Source organism: Phoenix dactylifera, unplaced genomic scaffold (genome assembly GCF_009389715.1).
Source record: "Phoenix dactylifera cultivar Barhee BC4 unplaced genomic scaffold, palm_55x_up_171113_PBpolish2nd_filt_p 000222F, whole genome shotgun sequence".
NCBI classification, from domain to species: Eukaryota; Viridiplantae; Streptophyta; class Magnoliopsida; order Arecales; family Arecaceae; genus Phoenix; species Phoenix dactylifera.
In genome coordinates, this window is record NW_024067730.1 from 91,336 (window position 1) to 114,385 (window position 23,050).

Consider the following 23,050-nt stretch of genomic DNA (forward strand, 5'->3'; position numbering starts at 1 on the left):
TTGGGATGATTGATATAGTGGATTACTCCTTCTCCCCGTGGATGTAGGCACTTGCTGCCGAACCACGTAAATCTTGTCTCTCTGTGCTTGTCTATTTATGCCTGTGATGTGTTTGGTGAAATGCCTGAATGAGAATAACTATTAATTGGTAAGCCGGGAAGACTCATTCTTGTGCCTAGTGATCCCAACAATTCTCTTCCATGTACATTGCTCTGTTTAAATAGAACGGAAGTAACTGATTAACTGTAATAACTAATTATAGTTTAACTAACTGAAAACTGTTATAACAACTAATCCAATTGTTAATCTTTAACTAATTCTCTTATTCACATTAACAGAAATAACAGAATTTTCTTGGTTTTGTTTGTCAGCCACTGTCTGTATCAGAGTTCCTGTGCATGCCAGTGAGAGAAAGAATGACTGCTGTTTGTGCGAGAGAGAGAAAGAGCTTCAGCTATTTTAACACCCTAGTCACTGTAGAAGAGGAAGGAGGAGGAGCTCGGTCGTGACTGCGCAACTAGCGACGACTGGTGGTGGCGACGCTCTAAATCGAGAGGATGGATCTCGGAACAGGGTATTCGGAAGAAACAGAGAGGGAGAAGGGGAAAGAGAGCTCGGCGGAGCTCAAGGCGGTGGCCGGAGGTGAGGAAGGAGGAGGAGGAAAGGGAAGAGAGGGAGCAGTGGAGAGCTTGGTGCCCTCAGAGGGCTGAAGGGAGGCTTGTACAGAGCCTCCGAAAAGGGATAAGCTCGTGGACGGTTGCGCCGCCCGCGAGGATCGTGGCAACGGCGCCACGAAACAGCCGGCGACCGTTTTAACTCCCTGGCATGGTCGGGGAGTTCAACTGCCGCGGAGTGGCCACGACTCCACGGCAGACTTGCTCTGACGAAGACGGAGCAGGACTCCCCCACTGTTCTGGTTTTGAGCTTGAGCTGAAGTCGGCTGGGCCTGCCAGCTTTAGCTCATTTAGGCCTATTCTAACACTCTATTTGCTGCAAAGATTGGAGTTCCTTTCCTATAGAGCAATAACTTTTGGCCCAAGCTTGACAGGGATGAATAGAAAGAACTTGAGTTCTCACAATGACAAAAGCTTCATTCAGACCAATCAAAAGTTGGAGAGCTCTTGCAGTTTGCTAAAAATGTTGTATTCCCCTGAACTCCTCTATAAAAAAAAAAATTAGGAACCCAGGACTATGACCTGTGTTCATTCCAATATGTTCTCATTTTGAAAAAGCATGGTACAAGTAAACATTCTTGTTCTGAGGCTTGAAATAGCATGTTTGATCTCGTTAATTCTTAGCTTATTGCCTTAAGAACTTTCCTCAAGGTTAGCACAAGACGCTGCCAGAGCTATATTAAGTATACATGATACTGATGGCTATATCCTTTATCATGCCTTTTGATGACCAAGAGAAGGCCATGTAATTGCACCTTCAATAGATTTGATTAAGTGAAGTGGAAAATTCTGGCTTCTATGTGTTGGTATCGACAAACTAGAGTTTATTTTATCAATTAAATTTGTTTTTATGGCTCTTTTCCAAGTATCACAATGATCTTTATTTATAGAGGGGCAGAGCTCCTTGAAGATTTTCCCATCTAGAGCTTTTATTATAACTGGCTCGTAGAACCTCATTTATTTGCAGTACGAGGTTACCTCCACAATCCACCCTAATTCCCCCACCACCCGCCCCTACCAGCAAAAAGATGAATAAATAAAAATGAAAGATAAAAATGTAATGGAAAGGAGCAATTACAGTGGATTACATGATTCTATGGTCTGGGGTTTGTCTCCATGGCTTTATTCAAAACTCGCATGCTACACCAGTTAACTGGTTTTATTCCAGAAACTTCACAAGACACCTACTCTTATGAAAACATAAAACAGGGCCATATAAGCTTAAAATTGACCACAAACACATGCCAAAAAAAAAGAACTCTTAAGAGGAGAACCTATTCTATATCTATGAATTCACCAAGTTGTCAATGCCCAGACATATAAGAAGACAAGCAGAAACTGTTGGAAATCAAGAGGATTCACACTCACAAATTATTCTATGGAAGAAAAGTGGAGAGGATTTTAGGCACACATGGATAACTTGTATTCCACTTATTTCAAAAAATAACTAGAGTACATGGATATTTATAGGCATCATTAGATGGTCTTTTAACCTTCCTAATTGAATTGGTCATTACACCATTCATAACCCCAAATAAATATCAAATAACTCCTGCTAAATAAATCCCTTATAAGTCCATGTAACTCCCACATGACTAAAAACCCAAAAGATATGTAACTTCTCACCATACTAATATGCAATTACAGAAAATCAAACCATAAGTTACTAATATTAAAAAACAAGTTTAATAACCAACACCCCTCCTTAAATTTGGTTTTGCAACTCCAAGCAAACTCCTTAACTTGCAAAAAGTTTCACTCTTGAGGGGCTTAGTGAAAATATCGGCAATTTGATCTTGAGACTTCATGTACTTGAGCTTCACTTCCTTCCTAGCCATACATTTTCTAATGAAATGATACTTTGTATCGATATGCTTACTTCGCTCATGAAACACCGGATTCTTGGCTAATGCTATTACTGATTTGTTGTCCACAAAAATCTCCGTTGGTTCTTCTTGTAACATATGAAGCTCCTTCAACAAATACCTTAGCCAAATGGCTTGACAAACACAACTTGAGATAGCAACATACTCCGCTTCACAAGTAGAAAGTGTAACAATAGGTTGCTTTTTTGAAGACCATGTAAAAGCTGCACTTTCCATAAAGAAAACATATTCCATCGTACTTTTTCTTTCATTGACATCTCCGGCCCAATCACTATCACTATATCCAACAAGTGTGAAATTATCAACAAATGAATAGAATAGGCCATAATTAAGGATACCTTTGATGTAGCGGAGAATTCTCTTGGCCACCTTCAAATGGGATGAAGTAGGAGCTTCCATATACCGACTAACAAGTCCAACCCCAAATAGAATATCCGGCCTTGTGCAAGTTAAATATCTTAAACTTCCAACAAGACTTTTGAAGAATGTAGGATTTACCTTTTCTCCATCTTCATATCTTGATAATTTGACTCCACATTCCACGGGAGTGCTCATCGGGTTGCTATCATCCATCTTGAACTTTTCAAGAACTTCTTTAGCATAACCTTCTTTAGAGATGAAAATTCCATCTTCCATTTGCTTCACTTCAATGCCAAGGTAATAAGCCATAAGGCTAATGTCCGTCATTTCAAACTCTGAGACATAGCTTGCTTGAATTCTTCAAACATAATAAAATTGTTGCCGGTAAAAATTAAGTTATGTACATACAAGCAAACCACAAATATATCTCCATTATCATTGACCTTTGTGTAAAGGGCATGCTCATAAGGACATTTGGTGAACTTGTTGTCTTTGAAATACTTGTCAATTTTGGTATTCCAGGCTCTTGGTGCTTGCTTCAAGCCATATAAGGCTTTCTTTAATTTCAAAACTTTGTCTTCTTGCCCTTTCACAGTATATCCCAAAGGTTGTTTTACATAAACCTCTTCTTCAAGAAAACCATTCAAAATAGCGGACTTCACATCCATTTGATAGATTCTCCAATTGTTTTGTGCCACCAAAGAAATAATTAATCTAACAGTTTCCAAACGAGCAACGGGTGCAAATACCTCATCATAGTCGATCCCATGCTTTTGGTTGTATCCCTTGACAACAAGTCTTGCCTTGTGCCTCTCGACTTCTCCTGTTGAATTCTTCTTTGCCTTGTACACCCATTTGACTTCGATTGCCTTTTGCCCTTCCGGAAGAGTGGTGAGCTCTCAAGTTTCATTCTTCTCTATGGCTTTGATTTCTTCATTCATAGCATCTCTCCACTTCTTGTGTTGAGTTGCTTCTTCAAAGCCTAGAGGTTCACTACCAGCAAAAAGACAAAAAAGTGTTTAATCACTTATCTTTCCGTTACCTCATCCGTGGCATCATATATGTCTTGAAGAATCCTTGTGCCTCTTGGTCCTTCACTTGAACTTGCCTCACTTGATGATGGAGATGATTGCACTTGAGCGGATGATGGAGGTGTTGGAGATGGAGAAGGGGGCTCCTCCTATTCAAAGAAAGGAAAAAAGTCAATACTCTTTTTTTGGAGAATTCCAATCCCATGAACTTGCTTCGTCAAATTCAACATCTCAACTAGTGATGATCTTGTGACTTCTTAGATTGTACAACTAAGTACACTGCACAATTAACAGCTTCAGCCCAAAAATCTTTGGGCATATTCTTGCTTTTTAACATACTCTGAACCATATTAAGGATGGTTCTATTTTTTCTCTCCGCAATCCTATTTTGTTGCAGGGATTTTGGAACCGTTAAAGGATGGTGAATTTCATTTTCTTCACAAAATTTTTTGAAAGCATTTGATGTGAACTCACCTCCTCTATTGGATCGTATAACCTTTATATCAAAATTACTTTGTTTCTCAACAAGTGCCTTGAATCTTTTAAATGCTTCAAACACCTCCGAATTTTCTTTAAGAAAATACACCCAAGTTTTCCGGCTAAAGTCATCAATAAATAAGAGAAAGTACTTGTTCTTACCAAAAGATGGTGGATTGAATGGACCACAAACATCCGAATGAACAAGTTGTAGTGGTTTCATTACTCTTGTGCTAGCTTCTTTTGGAAAGCTTTTTCTTGATTGCTTGCCAAAGGGACATCCTTCACAAAGTTGATTTGGGGGGTCAATAAAGGGCAACCCATTCACCATATCCTTCTTGGCTAATAATTCTAGCCCATCAAAATTCAAGTGCCCAAGCCTCAAGTGCCAAAGCCAATTTAGATCTTCAACACAAGCCTTCAAGCATTTAGCAACATCGGTTTGAAGGTCGAGCAAAAATATGTGGTTTTTTGTCATTTTAACTTTGGCCACCAAACTTCCCTTTTGATCTCTTATCGAAAGACTAAGATTTTTCATTTGAATATCATAGCCTTTCTCTAAGAGTTGTCCTAAGCTCAAAATATTATTTTGCATGCTTGGGACATAGAAAATATTAGCAATAAATTGATGATCATCATTTTTCAAGCGAATCAAAATTGTACCTTTTTTCTTGATCGATACTTTGAAAGAATCTCCAAAAACCACATTACCGCTTGCAATTTCATCCAACTTCACAAATTAGCTTTTGTCACCGCACATGTGGTTGCTAGCCGCATTGTCAAGATACCATATATCATGATCTCCATTTTCTTCTCCTTTGCATGCCAACAACAAAGTTTGCTCGGTCTCTTCATTTTCAACATAGTTAGCTTCTTCTTCGGAATTTTGAGAAGGACTTCTACACCCCGAAGCAAAATGACCATATTTTTGACAATTATAGCAACGAATTCGAGATTATTCATACCTCCCTCCATTTGTTCTCGAATTGTTTCCTCTTCCACGTTCTCTTGATTGATACCATTCTTGCTTATTTTCTTCTTTGTTGGATGATCCACGACCACCTCTTCCTCTACCACGTCCACGACCTCTTTCGCCTTTCCAACTACGATCTTCTTTTTCTTTCAAAGAGACTTTTGTTTGTAACATTTGCTCTAAAGTCTCTTGCTTCTTGAAAACCTTCTCTTCATGAGCTTGTAGTGACCCCATGAGTTGATCGATTGTCATGGAGTCTAGATCTTTGGACTCTTCAATGGCTACAACAATAAAATTGAACTTAGGATCCAACGAACGAAGGATTTTTTCAATAACCCTCGTATCACTCACATTTTTGCCATACCTTCTTAGTTGATTTACAACGGTCAACACCTTTGAAGAGTAATCCGAGATTGATTCGGATTCTTTCATATGTAAGACTTCAAATTCACCACGCAAAGATTGAAGACGAATCTTCTTGACCTTGTCAAGTCCTTGATAGGAGTTTTGGAGAATCTCCCAAGTTTGCTTTGAAGAAGTTGCATTAGCAACTCGTTGTAACATGCCATCATCCAAACATTGATGGATGATCATGATGGCCTTCCGATCCTTCTTTCTTGTGGCTTGTAAGGATTCATTTTGAGTTGGAGCCAAGGAATCTTCATTCTCCGATTTTGTGTAGCCTTTGTCAACGATCTGCCACAAATCTTGAGATCCTAAGATTGCCTTCATACGGATAGATCAATTTTCATAGTTATCCTTGGTGAATCGCGGCATTAGAAACGGAAGCATTCCATTTGCCATCGCTCTTTCTCACAAGAGAAGTCTGGGCTCTGATACCACTTTGTTGGAAATCAAGAGGATTCACACTCACAAATTATTCTATGGAAGAAAAGTGGAGAGGATTTTAGGCACACATGAATAACTTGTATTCTACTTATTTCAAAAAACAACTAGAGTACATGGATATTTATAAGCATCATTAGATAGTCTTTTAGCCTTCCTAATTGAATTGGTCATTACACCATTCATAACCCCAAATAAATCTCAAATAACTCCCTCTAAATAAATCCCTTATAACTCCATGTAACTCTCACATGACTAAAAACCCAAAAGACATGTAACTTCTACATGACTAAAAACCCAAAAGACATGTAACTCCTCACCATACTAATATGCAATTACAGAAAATTAAACTATAAGTTACTAATATTAAAAAACAAGTTTAATAACCAACAGAAACATCAGCACCTTTTCTCATCTGTCGGAACTAAGTTCTAAGTTTGATGTAGTGAAATGACCTCGAGATGCAGCAGTTTGGAGGAGCCGTGCAGACAGCAGCCCAATGCTTTGGTTAAACTCAGAAAAGGGGAATAAATCCTGTTCCCTCGCCAGCAGTTACTTTCACCATGGCCATGCCCGACATAGACATTGTAGAGGAACCAGGAGCTACAGGCTTGGACTTTGTACGCATTGACCAACTTTTGAGGGAGCTCATTCGGTCAGCGAGCACTTTCGGAATGAATGGTGGGTAGTTGTTGTCATCATTGTTGTGATCATCATCACTGTTGTGATCATCACCACCATCATTATTGTCAACGTCGCCATGGTTCTCATCATCATCAACGCAGTTTTGAAGTTCCAAATGCTTCAGATTTGGAAATGCACCACTCTGGAAGGAAGATAGAAGAAGCTCATCATCTACATCCATCTCCAGTTCTCTAACAGAAGGAAAAGCCGATGGCAGTGCTCTCAGCTTTGGGCATTCAACTATGCACAGTTTAGAAAGACGGGGAAGGAATTCTCCACCTCCTACTGCAGGCCATTCCTCCAAGTCTGACATGATCTCCAGTGCCAACTCCTCCAATGCGGGGAATGCTGCTTCACCACCATAGAACTCTGAGCCTAAACACCTGACAGCAGGAAGCATCAGTTGGAGGACCTTAAGATCTGGTAGCTGTCCGAGTGCTGGAAGGCACTTCACAGCAGGAAGCCTGATCAATTTGAGGACCCTAAGGCTGTGTAGCTGCTCCAATGCCGAAAGATGCTCACATATAACACAGGATGTCAGAGACAGCTCGGCCAAATATGGAAGTGAAGACTCCATCAGCCACCATGGAAGTGTCTTGCCTACATATCCTTCGATCTCCAATACCTTCAGATTTTCGTGTGGCTGGAGATCTCCGAGCATATCCTCTGCCAAGTCAGCATCAGCATCCCAGACAAATAACTTCATACTTTCCCCCTCGTTCTCAGTCTCATCAGATGGTTGCCCTGGTTTCACATAAGCATTCAAATCCCATGAAAAGCTTAGTGAATGAAGGCTTTGTTTCTCGTTCAAGTTGGCTTTTCTGGCCTCTATAGCTTCACTTGCATTCTCAAGTCCTCTAATATCCAATTCACCTACAAGTTTCAGGCGACCAAGCTCACTAAGTCTGCAACTGTTCTTCCCATCAAGCACAAACATGGGCAATGTCCTCAGTTGACTCAACTGTCCTATCCCTGGAGGCATGCAGGCCAGTTCAAAACAATGATATATGTCTAGATGTATGAGGCTTCTCATGTTCTTCATGTTCCCTGGAAGCCTATGCAGGAAGTAACAATATCTGAGGCTCAGTGACTGCAGATTTAAAAGGGAGCTCAGGGATTCAGGCAATGTTCGGATCTGGGAAAACGAGAGGTCCAAGTTCTGCAAATTCCTAACATAACCGATGGAGTTGGGTAGGGAAAGAAAGCTTAAGCAATAATGGAGATTCAAACATAAGAGATTCTGGAGGTCACCAACAGTTTCAGGCAGTGCTCGAAGTTGTTTACAACATGACAGGTCCAATATCTGCAGATTCTGGAGAGCGCCGATACATGGTGGTAGTGTTTCGATGTCAGTTTGTGAGAGGTTCAGGTATCTTAGATGTTCAAGCTTAGTTACTGAAACTGGCATGGCTTTCATGGGACACTGGCTTAGATGTAATGCTCGTAGCAACTTCATTTTGGAGAATATAGCTTGAAGAACATCATCTTCCTTATCCTCTTCCTTCGTCATGCCTCTGGATGCAACAAAATACAAAGTGCGCAGCCTTTCTGCATCTTTGAGAGGTTCCCATGCGGAATTTATCGGGCCTCTACATACGAGTGATGAATACCGACAACTTTGGGAAATTACTGACTTATTACCAGCATCTGCAACGGAACATTCATCACCTGCAACGGATCGAGCAAGATCGTGAAGGAGGTCGTGCATCTTAACCTGCCTTACCACACCATCTGTATCTTTCTGACCACTCTGGAAGAGCGATCTCGATAGCAACTCATCAACACACTGCAAACCCACATCTTCCAAGTATGTACTTCCATTAGATGATTGCACAAAGCCTTCTGCTATCCATAACTGGACCAATTCCCTGCTTCTTATTTCCTCACCTCTAGGAAATATTGAACAATATGCAAAGCATTGTTTCAGATGTGATGGCAGGTGATTGTAGCTCAGCATCAAAGCAGGTAAGATTTCATTTTCATCATTTGGTAAGTTCCAAATTTCACTCTCCTTGATGGCCAACCACTGACTCTCTCCTCTCCTAAACCGCATCAAACTTCCTAAAGCCTTTGCTGCTAATGGAACACCTCCACATTTTTTCACAATCTCCTTCCCAATGGCCACCAAATTTGGGGTCTTCTCAGAGCCCCCCAATCCAAATGCCCTCTTTTCAAATAATAGACAGCAATCACCCTCTGATAGACCTGATAAAAAGTGCGGCGCGACTGTTCCCATGATAGAAGCAACTCGTTCACTACGTGTAGTCACTATAACTTTACTTCCCCTAGCACTACCAATCAACAGAGTTCTCACCCTGTCCCATTTTTCATAATTCTCACTCCAAACATCATCCAACACGAGTAAAAATCTCTTGTCCTCAATCAACTTTCTGAGCTTATGCTGCATCAAATCCATTTCTGTGAGACTAAATTCGCTCCCGCTTACAGTTTCTATGATGGATCTGGTAAGCCTTTTAATATCAAAATCATCGGACACACAAACCCATATCATTTGTTCAAAATGCTCGCGCACCCTCTGATCATTATAGACTAATTGGGCAACGGTCGTCTTACCGAGCCCTCCCAACCCAACAATAGCTATCACGCCAAGATCACTTCCATCAGACATGTCAATCAAGAAATCTGTTATCTTTTCTTTATCTTCCTCTCTGCCATAAACTTGTGATTCATCAATCAAAGAACCAGTCTCTTCTCTGACTGCAGTCTCGGTCCTAATGTTTTCAGCAACTCGCTCTTGTAGATGAAACTTGGTCCTCTCCCCTGCTATTTCTTCTAATCTCTCCCTAATCTTCTTTATCTTGCGAGCTATCTTAGACTGAAACAGAAATGAGTTTGGGATTGAAGACAATTGACGCACCTTTTCAGTCATGGGGCCTTTGTTCTCTGGTCTTCGTTTCGCAGCTTTGGCCGCAGCCTCATCCAACACATCGTCGACGTCGTAAGCCACATCTTTGAGCTTTCTCAGCCATCCTCTGAGAGCTTTCTCCTTCACCTGCCTTGCCTCGGCATCCTCTAGCACATCATGGATTGTCGATAGGGTACTCTCCAGCTTTTTCAATTCCTTGTCGACACCCATCGACAGCCCAAACTCCTTGAGGATTTTGTTGCCCAGCTTGTCAAACACCAACCTCAGGAGACTGGAAGCGACCACCTCTGCCATTGCTCCTTCGTCCACACCAACAAGGTAGTGATCTTCCTCGATGCTCTTCTACGTGCTTCTGTCGTTCTGATTGCCTGATCAAACTCTAGATTCTGAGCACCATCAGCACATCCATGGAAAGGGGAGGAAGTTGCAGTGAACTTCCTGTGCAATAGGTCCACCGACTTAGTATTATTGAGAGCCTTTTCCAGTCAATCAGTGGGGTCCATGAGCTTGTCCTTCCAACTACTTTAAATGGAATGGCGACTTTCGCCAGAGTAAAGAAGAGAATAAACTACAGGAAGGTACTAAACTTGCACTTTGCTAGAAAAAATAAACTAAAATAATAACAATATCATAAAATTACTCATAAATTGTTTTTCCTTCTTTATATAATTAAATAAAATATTGCTATAATTTATCGAGCAACAATAATTTCTATAATTTATATAAATACTTAATAAGTAAAATAATTAAGTAATCCATAAAGAAAATACACAATTTTTATATGGGAAATTCTTGAAAAAATTACGGGACCTAGTCGAGCGGAAAGCTTCCACCATTTGAAATATTAAGATTACAATGAATCCTTTTTAGTTTAATTAGAGGCTACACAAATGTTATCAATATTGAATTTTGACTGTCATAATGATAAATTCATCACCAATAAAGCTGACTTTAAAAATAACAAAATAAAAATTAGATCACATCAAATATGGATATTTGAAATATCTGAATAAAATTTTTTAAAGATAGAAACCCATTAATTTATAGGTCTGTCAAAACAATATATTAAAATTTTATCAAAATTAGGATAAAATTAACTATCCGTTCGCCCGGCGAAGTAGAATTTGAGCACTTTCATCAATTCCTTGAACTTTCTGTTAAATTGATCCACCTGCTTCTAGTATTATTGAGAAGCTATACAATCGCACAATGGGTCTATGCACTCATCCTTCCAACCACCTGAAATACAATTGAGATCTTTTTGGGAGATTAAAGAAGAGAATAAATGAAATTTCCCCAAGGAAGATTTTGAATAATGAGTTTCTTTAAAGGACTTGGGGGGGACAATGCTAGTATGAAGGTAGAGAGCTTGTCACTATTAATGTACACAGCATGAATTCTTGATAGTGCGCAGTTTGTATCGCAAAGTGCTATACAGCATTTAATGGTTGCTACCAGAAAAAGACGACTATCAAATAAGATAGCTTTACATACCATACATGGCGTATTGATATTAATAGACGTCCTTTTTTTGATGGCAACCTAGAGCACTGCACATTAGCCTGTGCTGTAAATCGTGATACTAGGTCTAATGGATTGGGCTGACTTGACTGTGTGGTCGTATGCTTGATTTAAGCATGCACAAACCATCTATATGCTATCTTGTTCCCACGGCAATTAAAGTTTTTTGTTGCCTTTATTCCCTTTCCCGACACCTTAATAGTTTGTTGAATTTAGGCATCCTTAGGCAAATCTAGAGAAGACAGAACATGTGTGCTTTATCTTTTCCGGACTTGGGCATCATTAGCAGATTGAAGAAGCCAAATTGGAAATACGAATTTTCAATGCACTTGTTATAAAGATGAAAATTAGAATGGGAAGGTTTTATTTACTTAGTTATAAAAATAGAAAAAAAAGTATCAAACAAGTCATGACTCTAGATATTTTTTCCCACCTTTTATCATCGGCTTTCCCCTTCTTCTTTTGTTTTCCGTTATCTAGGACTGAAACTGGATTGAATACGATTCGGATATCAGTATATCCATATCCATATTTATTTACTCTTATGAATACAAATATAAATATGGACTGAAAAAATTTATATGCATATTTGTTTTAAATGGATACGGATACAAATTAGTTATTGGAAGTATGAATATATACGGATATAAGTTGAATAATTAAACTTTATGACTATAGAATTAAAAATATTACAAAGTGGATGGTAAATCAAATAAATAACTTGTTAATGTGGTTATATATTCTTCTTAAAAGTTGATAATTTCTATATAAAATTAAATAGGATTACAAATAAAATTTAATATTCAAATATCGATGGAATAGTTATCTATTCATATTTATTTTTTTATAAATATAAATATAACTACAAATATTAGTCTTAAATTTTTGTCTATATCTAAATAAATTTAAATATAAAAATAAATTCAAATGGATGTTATCCGGTCCACGCTAACCTCTAGCATTGTTTGTTTTGCAGCGCTCTGCCCCAACCAAGCCCGAAATCGCTTTCGAAGGATTTGGCTCACAATGGCTACGTTGCACCACTATTTTTTTCTCTCTTTTTTAAAAATTTTATATGATATGGGTCCCACGTGAAGGAGGGAGCGCTCCGTCAATGACTCGGTTGACTTGACTGTGTGGTCATATGCTTTATTTCTAGCATGCGTAAGCCATCGAAACTTGACTACGAAGATTTTAATCATTTGTTATGTAGATGAAAATTGGAATAGGGAAGGTTCGTTGCACTTGTTACAAAGATACCAAAGACGGGGAGAAAAGACTTGGGATTCAGGCTAGATAATGGCATATTGATAATGATGTAATGGTGGGGAAAAGGGGGGACTAGCAAAATTTGATGATCGATAGATTCTGCATTGCATCATATATATAGGTGCTTTGCTTATGCAAACCCATAAAATTTTTCTTTCTTATTAGTGCAATCAGGTGATGATCAGGAAGGGATTGAAAAAATAGAACATCATCTTCAGCAAAGTTTTGATATCACATATCTTCATAAATTGAAATATTCTTTTGGTATTGAAGTAGTTTATTAAAAATGGGCTCGTTTATTTCACAAAAAAAAGTATATTCTGTGAGAAGATCAACTAGCAAATATCTTTCCAGAGGCTGCGGATACGGCTCGCTTTCACCAAATCGCATCTAAGTTGGGTGTGATCAGTATCTACGCACCAACTTTATGGGGTGAGTGTTAAGAATATTTGGAGATTGTGATGGAAATCTTTAATAGATTTTGGACATTGTTTACCAATGTTGGATGGATTTAGCAAATAACTTGCTACCTCAACCTTTTATATTAAAAAGATCAATTTGCCACAAGCCAGGAAGATTTGATTGATTCGCCGTACTAGCTTTCCTCCTATGGAGAAGAGCATACTGATTTGCTTTATTACCTTATGTTGATTTCTATTTTTCATATAATTCTGGAGAATATTATTCCTTTTCTAATCAAGTGTACTATTAGATCCATAAATACCCATGGATGTATGCATTGTAAATTATGACAATAAGGAAGATTTCTCCTCTTCCCTTGGATGTTGTCCAAGCTATATATCTTGTTTCTTCTTTTCTTCTCTACTATTATATTCCCTCGCATTTCTTCACAATGAGGTTGTTGAATGTAGCTTGGAATCTTGAAATGAGTTCTCGGTATTTTAGTTGAGCAGAAGAGTTTCTCAAGTATAAGAAGAAAGTCTAAATTGAAGAGAATAGGGATGGCAATAGGTCGGATAGGCCATTATCTATACCCGCTCTGTACTTGCCTCAAAGCAAGGTAGAGTAGGATGGGTAGAGTTAGAAAGTAGAGTTTTCGAAAGTAGAACTTTTAAAAGTAGAGCTTTTGGAAGTAGAGCTTTTATAAAAGGTTTTTTGCTGTTTGCTAACTACATTTCTAAAGTGCTGTGAACTTTAATATATGTTTGATAAACAAACTGAGAAAATAATTTTGGTATGACAAAATGACTATAAAGGATATTGCATAGTATTATACAACAGAGCATAATAAAATATAATATATATTAACACATAAATATATAATATAGTATAATATTACTGTAATGTAACATAATATTATTATAATATAGTAATATAATATTATATTTATAGTATAATACAATAATAATGGTATAAAATATTATAATTATTATCATTATATATTAATATTTTATTAATATAATATTTTAGGAACTAATTTTTGGAAAAAATAGAGAACAAAGCTAAATTTTTTTTCCTCAAACAAAAATCAAAATAATGGATAAATAAATGGAGAAAAATGAATACCTTGATCGAGGGAAAGCCAAAGTCGATCAAGGTTCATTGTTTTCTTTGTTGGAACTCCTACATATTTCTCTAATATAAAAAAATATTTTTTGTAATTATAATATTTTATTATGAATAATTTGGTCCAAAAAAATTTTATAAATCAAAATAACTTTCCAACACTTGCTAAAAGTGTTTTTCCGAAGAAGCTTTATTTTAGAGCTTTTTCCAAGAAATATTTTTAGTTTTCTGGCAAAGCTAAAATAACTTTCCGATTTTTTTACTAAACACCCCTATTTTATGTAAAAATACTTTTGAAGAGTCAGAAAGTGCTTTCTGGCCCACTGATGCAGCGGGCATGAGCCCAAGCATGAGGCATGTGTGGAGATTGAGTCTCTTTCATTAGGCGTGTTCAAAATGCATTTGGTCCGAAGGTTCCAACGCCAATTACATTGAGTCCATGAGTCAAGTTACATTGAGTCCATGAGTCAAGTTATATTAAGTCCTTGAGTGTTTTGCTTAGTTGTTTGCTTGTTGACTCATTCAAAAATCTAACTTTAGGATTGGAAATAAGGGCGTGCGTGAAGCTCCTGCATTTGCACGCGCAAGCCAAGAAGTCCCAATTATTTGAAAGTCTTAGTTTATTTAGTTAATTTCGTCATTTGATTTTGTTAAATGATTGAGTCCTTGTTAAAATAAGAGTTTGATTTCTCCTAAAATTATGGTTGTAAGTTTTTCAATTTTTCCAATCTCTTACTCTATATAAAGGGAGACTTGAAGAATAAAATCAGAATAAAGAATTGGATGAGTTTAGGAAAAAAAATTGAGAGTCATTCTCTTTCTTCTTGGAGTGCAACGCTCCATCCTCTTTCTTTGGTGAGACGCCGAGCTTGGAAAGAGTTTGAGTGAAGTGGGACTCTTCACCCATCCTCACACCCAACACCTCGAAGAGTTTGAGTGGAGGTGAGACTCTTCCATCCGTCCTCTTTAGTTATCCTATTCTTCCTCATGCCATAATCCTTCTCATGCCATCATAGCTATTCCCTTCTTTCCTCATGCCATATCTTTTCCTTATTTAAGAGTCCTCATGAAAGAAGGACTCCTTCCATCTCTCACACTAACAACCCTTCCACATCTTACGTCAACCCTAGAGTCCTAGTTCCATTAGGACTCTTCCCTACTAGCCACGCCACCTTCAATTAATCACACCACATCAAGCCCAATTGAACTTCATTCAACCTAGCCAAGTCCACCCAATTCATCCTGCCACTAACTCAATCCTAAATTAGATTTAGTATATAACTTGCTACCTCAACCTTCTATATTAAAAAGATCAATTTGCCACAAACTAGAAAGATTTGATTGATTTGCCGTACTAGCTTTCCTCCTATGGAGAAGAGCAGACTGGTTTGCTTTGTTACCTTATGTTGATTTCAATTTTTCAGATAATTCTGGAGAATATTATTCCTTTCCTAATTAAGTGTACTATTAGATCCATAAATACCCATGGATGTATGCATTGTAAACTATGACAATAAGGAAGATTTCTCCTCTTCCCTTGGATGTTGTCCAAGCTATAAATCTTGTTTCTTCTTTTTGCTCTACTATTATATTCTCTCTTATTTCTTCACAATGGGGTTGTCGAATGTCACCCGAAATCTTGAAATGGGTTCTCGGTATTTTAGTTGAGCAGAGGAGTTTCTCATGAAAGTGAATCCTAGGTTCTTCGGTGTTAAGCAGGCTGATTTTTTTTTTTTTTTTAAACTATGGCTGAACCTGATCGGGTTGCCTACGTACCCCTTCATAAGGGGGATCAAGCCATACGTAGTTCTTTTTAAGTTTTAAAACGCAGCGGAAAAATCGAATCAAACAATTTAATTCATACATGCTTACAAGATCAAATCTAGAATTCAGCACCTTAAGAACACATAGGATTATGCCGGAATCGTTTAAACAATTATGCTAAAACTTTCATGCATGATTAACTATCAGATCTGAAACTTAAGAACTCTATTCCGATTAATCTCCGAATATCCATCGAATGGATTCTGGAGATAACTCCGTGAGGAGCCCCAAAGGAGGGTAAAACCTCGGAGAATCAGACCTAGACCCTGACTCCAAAATAAAATATTGATGTGGGATTAATACCTTTTATGATGGAAGAAACTTATGGATCTGATCCTTGACTTCGCAGCCACGCACACGAATGGCCTCTATAAGAAGTACACGCGAAGCCCTAGGTAGATCGTCTTCCGCGGGAGTGCTAGCTTGCGCAGGAACGCAGCAATGGCTGAAGCTTTCTCCTTCTAAACACTCAACCTTTGATTGTTCTTCAAGGAGACGGAGGATGGACGTGAGGAAGAAGGAGAAGAAGGGATGGAGGCCCTCAGGGAATTTTTTTAGAATTTTTTGAAACCTCTAAATATGGTATATATTGAACCCAAGGCATGGGGGTCTTTTATAGCCAAAATATCCCCCCATGTATCACACCTAATTTAGCCAACTAATTTGGCTGATAAAATTCCCAAAAAATTCTGGTGGTTTGGCAGCTAAGAGTAGATAAACATATCCAAATTTCGTGCATTTTGCATCCCTAAAAGATAGGAATTCATGCATCCAAAGTTCAGCCGCAGACCACCCTATTTCATGCACCATGCAATCCCTACAAATTAGGAAATTCATCTAAATCTTTCCAGAAAGATTTAAGGCGCCATTTTTATAGAAATTATAGCCCCACGCCTCCTCTCTTCTCACGCCAATTTTTGGCCAAAAATAAAGAGGATAGGCATAGAAAATATTGGGAATAAATTAAGGTGTCATTCTTCTCCAAGAAGATAAGGATGGGTTCCTAAAATTTAGGGATTCTTCTCCTTATCCAATTCTGATTATTTGGACTCATAATCCTCATCAAATAAGGTCTTCTAATTGATTTGGATCAAGCCCAATCCAATTGGGTCAAGTCCCATCAATTGGGTCAAGCTCAATCTACTTGGGTTGAACCCAATCCAATTAGGTCAAACCCTGATGCAGCCCAAATTGAATCCTATTCAATTTGGCTCAACCTAAGCCCAATTTACTCAATCAAATTGAGTTCATTAGCAATCTAATTGCTAATTAATCCTCAAATAATTCAATAATTATTTTAATGCAACTTTTGCTTAGGATAATTTGTCAATCGAATTGACCAAATTACCCCTGAATGATTCTTAATCATCAATCAGCCATTTGATCAACCTAGAAACTTCTATGCGTGTGACCTCATAGGTTCGAACCTAAGCCGGTAGTATAGGAACGTCTTCCTATACTAATCGATGTGACCATCTAGCAATGGTACCCGACGTCCGGATAGGCCGAATATATGCGAAGCAAATATTCTGGAACCCTGGACTATGGTTACTGTATAATTCAATCCCTTTGACTCCTAATGCCAGGATGACTTAGAGCTCACTGTCAACCCTATAATTAGTACATCCATTATGTGATTAACTTTAGATATCTCGTGACTCCTCACTGGGATTACCCTGGCCAAAGTTTTGCTAAATTAATCACAAGACATTATCTTCTGTTTCCAGGAGGCGTCAATTCCATCTCGACTCACAACTGACTACGCAAGTACTTGACTGCACCCAGTGACCTTCCGTCACTGAATTAGAAATTCAGGTAGTCCGGTACCAAAGTACAGTGAGTTGCTTGCTAGTCACAGGTTGCGATCTCAGGTCAGAGGGCCAAACTTATACCCATATCCACTCGGAACATCTCTTGACAGTAGAGCATTCCGGAATTGGTCACGTTCAGTGAAATGTACTCCTACACTTCACCTGTATGGCATACCAGTGTCTCCACACTCCTTGGTTAAGAGGACAACCAATGTATATGTCACACAACGACCTAATCTCGATAATGTTGTCGTCCTAGTAACAACATATCATTTGGTCGCGAACAAGTTTAAGGACTCAAAGATAAATCCTCCTTTATCATAACATAAGTCCTAAGGACTTCATCATATAAGAGTTCATTTGAAGATGAAATGATGAATAATGCCAAATAATACTTTATTAATTTATCAATTTATTTACAAAATTCAATCATCAATATGCTGACGATTGATATTTAGAATACAATTTCCAACAACTCCCACTTAGCCTAAAGCCAATTGGCACAGTATCTGATACCCATCTTCGACTTGTATTTGTTGAACTTTTTGATGCCGAGGACTTTGGTAAATGGGTCAGCCATATTTTCTTTTGTTTCAATTTTCTGTAGAATCCGCCACTGTGTGCTGCTTGGAACTCTTCCAGCAGATAGCACCACCCTTAAGAGTAAAGATATATCCCGACACGCTCTTGCTATCATCTTGATCTGACTGAAAACTTGAATCAGTATATCCCTCAAGTTTTAAGTCAGAATCACCGTAGACAAGCCACTGATTTTTAGTATTTCTCAAATACTTAAGGATGGTTTTTACAACCTTCCAGTGGTTGCTACCTGGATCAGACTGGTATCTGCTCACTACTCCTAGTGAGTATGCCACGTCTGGTCTAGTACATGTCATGGCATACATTATAGATCCCACTGCCGAAGCATATGGAATTCTATCCATACTCTCTCTTTCTTGAGGGGTTGTCGGACAATCCCTTTTAGAGAGATTAATTCCATGGCCCATCGGAAGATAGCCTTTCTTAGAATACTGAACCTCTTCAGTATTGTATCAATGTATGTGGATTGGGATAATCCAAGTAATCTTCTAGATCTATCTCTATAGATCTTCATCCCTAGGATGTAAGATGCTTCTCCCAAATCCTTAAGTATGCTTCTCCCAAATCCTTCATGGCAAATTGAGATGATAGCCAAACCTTTATTCCTTGTAATGCAGGAATGTCATTCCCGATTAAAAGAATGTCATCCACATACAAAACAAGAAATATGATAACTGAACCATTTGCCCATTTATAAATGCAAGGTTCCTCTTCATTCTTAATGAAGCCATATGTTTTGATTACCTTATCAAAACGTATATTCCAACTCCGTGAAGCTTGCTTTAATCCATAAATGGATTTTTGAAGCTTGCACACTTTAGACTCATCTGCAGATGTAAAACCTTCAGGTTGTATCATATACACTTTCTCTTCTAAATCTCTATTTAGAAATGCGGTCTTTACATCCATTTGCTAGATTTCATAGTCTAAATGTGCTGCTATCGCAAGCACAATCCGAATGGACTTGAGCATTGCCACAGGAGAAAACATCTCATCATAGTCAATACCATAACGTTGACGATAACCCTTGGCAACCAAACGGGCTTGATAGGTCTCTACCTTTCCGTCTGCGCCCCGTTTCCTTTTGAATATCCATTTACACCCTATGGGTTTAATTCCTTCGGGTGGGTCAACTAATGTCCAAACATCATTGACCTTCATGGATTCCATTTCGGATTGCATGGCTCCAAGCCATTTATCAGAGTCATACCTCTGCATTACATCCATATATGTGATCGGATCCTCATCGTTTTCATCAAGTTCGATAGGATCCCTGTCCCGGACCAAAAAACCCTAGTATCTGTCCGGCTGACGTGGTACTCTACCCGATCGCCTTAATGGTGCATTTAATATGGGTTCTGGATCTGATCTAATCAAATCCGACTCATCTGGTTCAGTAGATGGTGTCGGATCTTCTATATGTTGAACTTCCTTAAGCTCAACATTAGAGCTTTTAGTTCCTTCACTAAGGAATTCTTTCTCTAAGAAAACAGCTCTATTGCTTATGAACAACTTTTGTTCTTCAGCAAAGTAGAAGTAATATCCTTTAGTTTTTTTAGGATAACCAACAAAGAAACATTTGTCAGACTTGGGTTCAAGTTTGTCTGTTTTCAAATGTTTGACGTATGCTGGACACCCCCAAACCCTAAAGTGAGAGAGCATCGGCTTACGTACAGTCCACATCTCATGTGGTGTTTTATTTACAGACTTACTTGGAACCTTATTTAGAATGTAGCAGGCTGACTCAAGTGCATATCCCCAAAAGAATATGGGCAGACTCGCAAACCCCATCATGGATCGAACCATGTCTAACAGAGTTCGATTTCTTCTTTCTAATACACCGTTATACTGTGGTGTACCAGGAGGAGTCCATTGAGAGAGAATTTCATTTTCTCCTAGATATGTCAAAAACTCACTGGTGAGGTATTCACCTCCTCGATCTGATCGAAGAGTTTTAATACTCTTTCCAGTTTGTTTTTTACTTCATTACGATATAATTTGAACATTTCAAATGATTCAGATTTATGTCTCATTAAATAGACATAACCATACCTAGAAAGGTTGTCTGTAAACGTAATGAAATATGAATACCCACCTCTAGCATTTGTGCTCATTGGCCCACATACATCAGAATGTACAAGGGTCAATAAATCACTGGCTCGTTCACCTTTTCTGGTAAAAGGTGATTTGGTCATCTTACCAAGAAGACATGACTCACAGGTTGTCAATGATTCACAATCATTAACATTGAGGATTCCCTCTTTACTTAACCTGTTCATCCTGTTCTTGTTAATATGACTTAGCCTATGATGCCAAAGGTAGACATCCGTGACATTATCTATTCTAGGACGCTTACTTGACGTGTACATTACATTAACAGGTTGTGAAAATAAGTAGATGCCATTACAGTAACACCATTCATAATGATATCACAAGAACATTTCTTTATTGAAATTTCATAACCGTTCATGGCCAAAAGGCCTACGGAAATTACATTCAATAAGAATGTAGGACAATAGTGACAATCACTCAAGACAACTACATGAGAATTGAAAACAAGTTTGAGATTTCCTAAAGCTAGAACTGGAACAGATCTTCCATCTCAAACATTCAGGAATCTCTCGCTGTTTTCAAATCTCTCATTGACCAGAAGTCCTTGCAACGAATTGCATATATTAAACGGACTTCCAATATCTAATGCCCAGGTCGAATTATCACATATAGAGAAATTACAAGGTGTTATCATATCAATACCTTGATCAGCAACTGATTGCCCTTTTCTCTTGCTTGGCCTGTTCGGGTCAAGTGAGGTAAGATACTGAGGACAATTTCTCTTCCAATGCCCCTGCTTCTTACAATAGAAGCATTCTGCCAGATTGTGGTCAGCCTTAATCTTTTTGGTCTGACTTTGCTTAGCACGTTGCACCTTTTTCTTTTGATTCTTATTTTTCTTCTTTTCTTTAAAGGTACCACGACCTCTGGACGAACCTCCCACTAAATTCACCGACTCTTTTAGGAGTTGGTGATCCTTCTCAAAAGTTTATAGTAAACCCAACAATTGGTGATAATTTACTACCAGTTTCGTCATATGAAAGTTGGTGAGAAATGGGCAGTACGAACCAGGAAGAGAATTCAGTATAGCATCCTTCCCCAATTGATCATGTAGGGGAGATCCGAAAGTGCCTAGGCCCTCGATTAACTCAATCATGTACAATACATAATCGGTCACCGAAGCCCCATCCTTCATACGTGCGCTGAAAATAGCACAACTAGTCTTGTGCCTTTCAACATCATCAGGAATACCGAAAGATTCATTCAACACTTGAATGATGTCTTCCGGCTGCGCATTCTCAAAATGCCTACTAAACTCATCATTCATTGCAGCAAGCATAATGCAACGGACAGTGATATGATCACTGAGCCACTTCTGATAAGTGTCTCTGACTGTACCCCGTGCATTAGCAGCGGGCTGCTCAGGTGCCGGATCTGTTATCACATAAAGGATCCATTCATGCTCTAGCACAATTTTCAGTTTTCTATACCAATTATTGAAGTTGGGACCTGTCAACTTGTCATTATCCAATAATGAGCGAAGTGACAAATTAGTGGCCATTTCTGTATAAAAGAAAATTTGGCTATTAGTATATGAATTGACTAAACACAGTAGACTTGGACTTTAGTCTAAAGATACTCCCACTATTTTATACAAATTGGTAGCCTCTACCTCCAATTCGAAAAATTACTCCTAATTCTTTAGTGGGCACTAGAACCCAATAGATCGCATATAGGCCCGAGTGTGGCTCGGCTAACCCATATGCACCTATTGGTAGGTTCTAAACCAGTTGCTTCACCAAGCAACTTCTAGTGATAATTTTGCCCTAGGTTCTTCGGCAGGCGTGTGGCGCCTCCACCGAATACCCTAGTCAGGTCCAACCATTAAATGATAGGGTTAAGTCTAATCAACTAATAGACGACCAAGCCCGAGTATGGCTCGGCTTACCTGACCGCCTATTGAAGGTACACTTAACTCATCAGATATTAAATGACAATTCCAATGCTTGATAAGTACCAGGCGTGTCGCGCCTCCAATAATTATCAAAATATTGGACCCATTATCACCCAACTTAATGGGAGGCTATGACCTAGTTATCCCCATAACCATTTCATTTTAAGAACCTAATAATTTTAGAGGATTTCTTAATTAGGATAGATAAGAAGATCCGGTTAGTCTAATTTCTCCCACTGACTTCACCAAATCAGATTAGACTCAAACCGGTTAAGGAGGCACCTAAATCAGTCAAACTGATTTTCCTTATAGGCATGGGCTAACTCGAATCATTAAGTGATCCAATCAAAATGTGATTGACCATGTCAGCCAGGTAAGTGAGATCGGTGGAAGAGATATGCCATTAACTCGACAAAGACGAATCAGTGCGAGTAGCTCTCAATTAAAAACCACCGGTCAAAACTGCCAAACTTACCTTAGACACCGACTGGTTAATCAATTTCGATTTGATTACTCAAATGACTCGGGCTACACCTCTGAGCCTAAATCAAGTTCCATCTTGGTCTAATCAAAGATATGGACTTGATACATCTACAACTATTGTAAATTGATCTAGAATTTTCTTGACCTAATCTAGTTACTACTTAATTAGATTTGATCAATTAATTCTATTT

General features: G+C 38.4%; 1 protein-coding gene across 1 annotated transcript in view; it reads right to left on the reverse strand.

Moving 5' to 3' along the window:
• Positions 1-10,283, reverse strand: part of LOC108510708 (putative disease resistance protein RGA3) — a 29,536-nt gene extending 19,253 nt beyond the window's left edge. Inside the window, exon 1 of the mRNA XM_039117429.1 lies at positions 7,344-10,283. Within this exon, the coding sequence (XP_038973357.1) occupies positions 7,344-10,112 (2,769 nt within the window). The 5' untranslated portion in view covers positions 10,113-10,283. The remainder of the gene's footprint in view (positions 1-7,343) is intronic.
• Between the last annotated feature and the right edge of the window lie 12,767 nt (positions 10,284-23,050).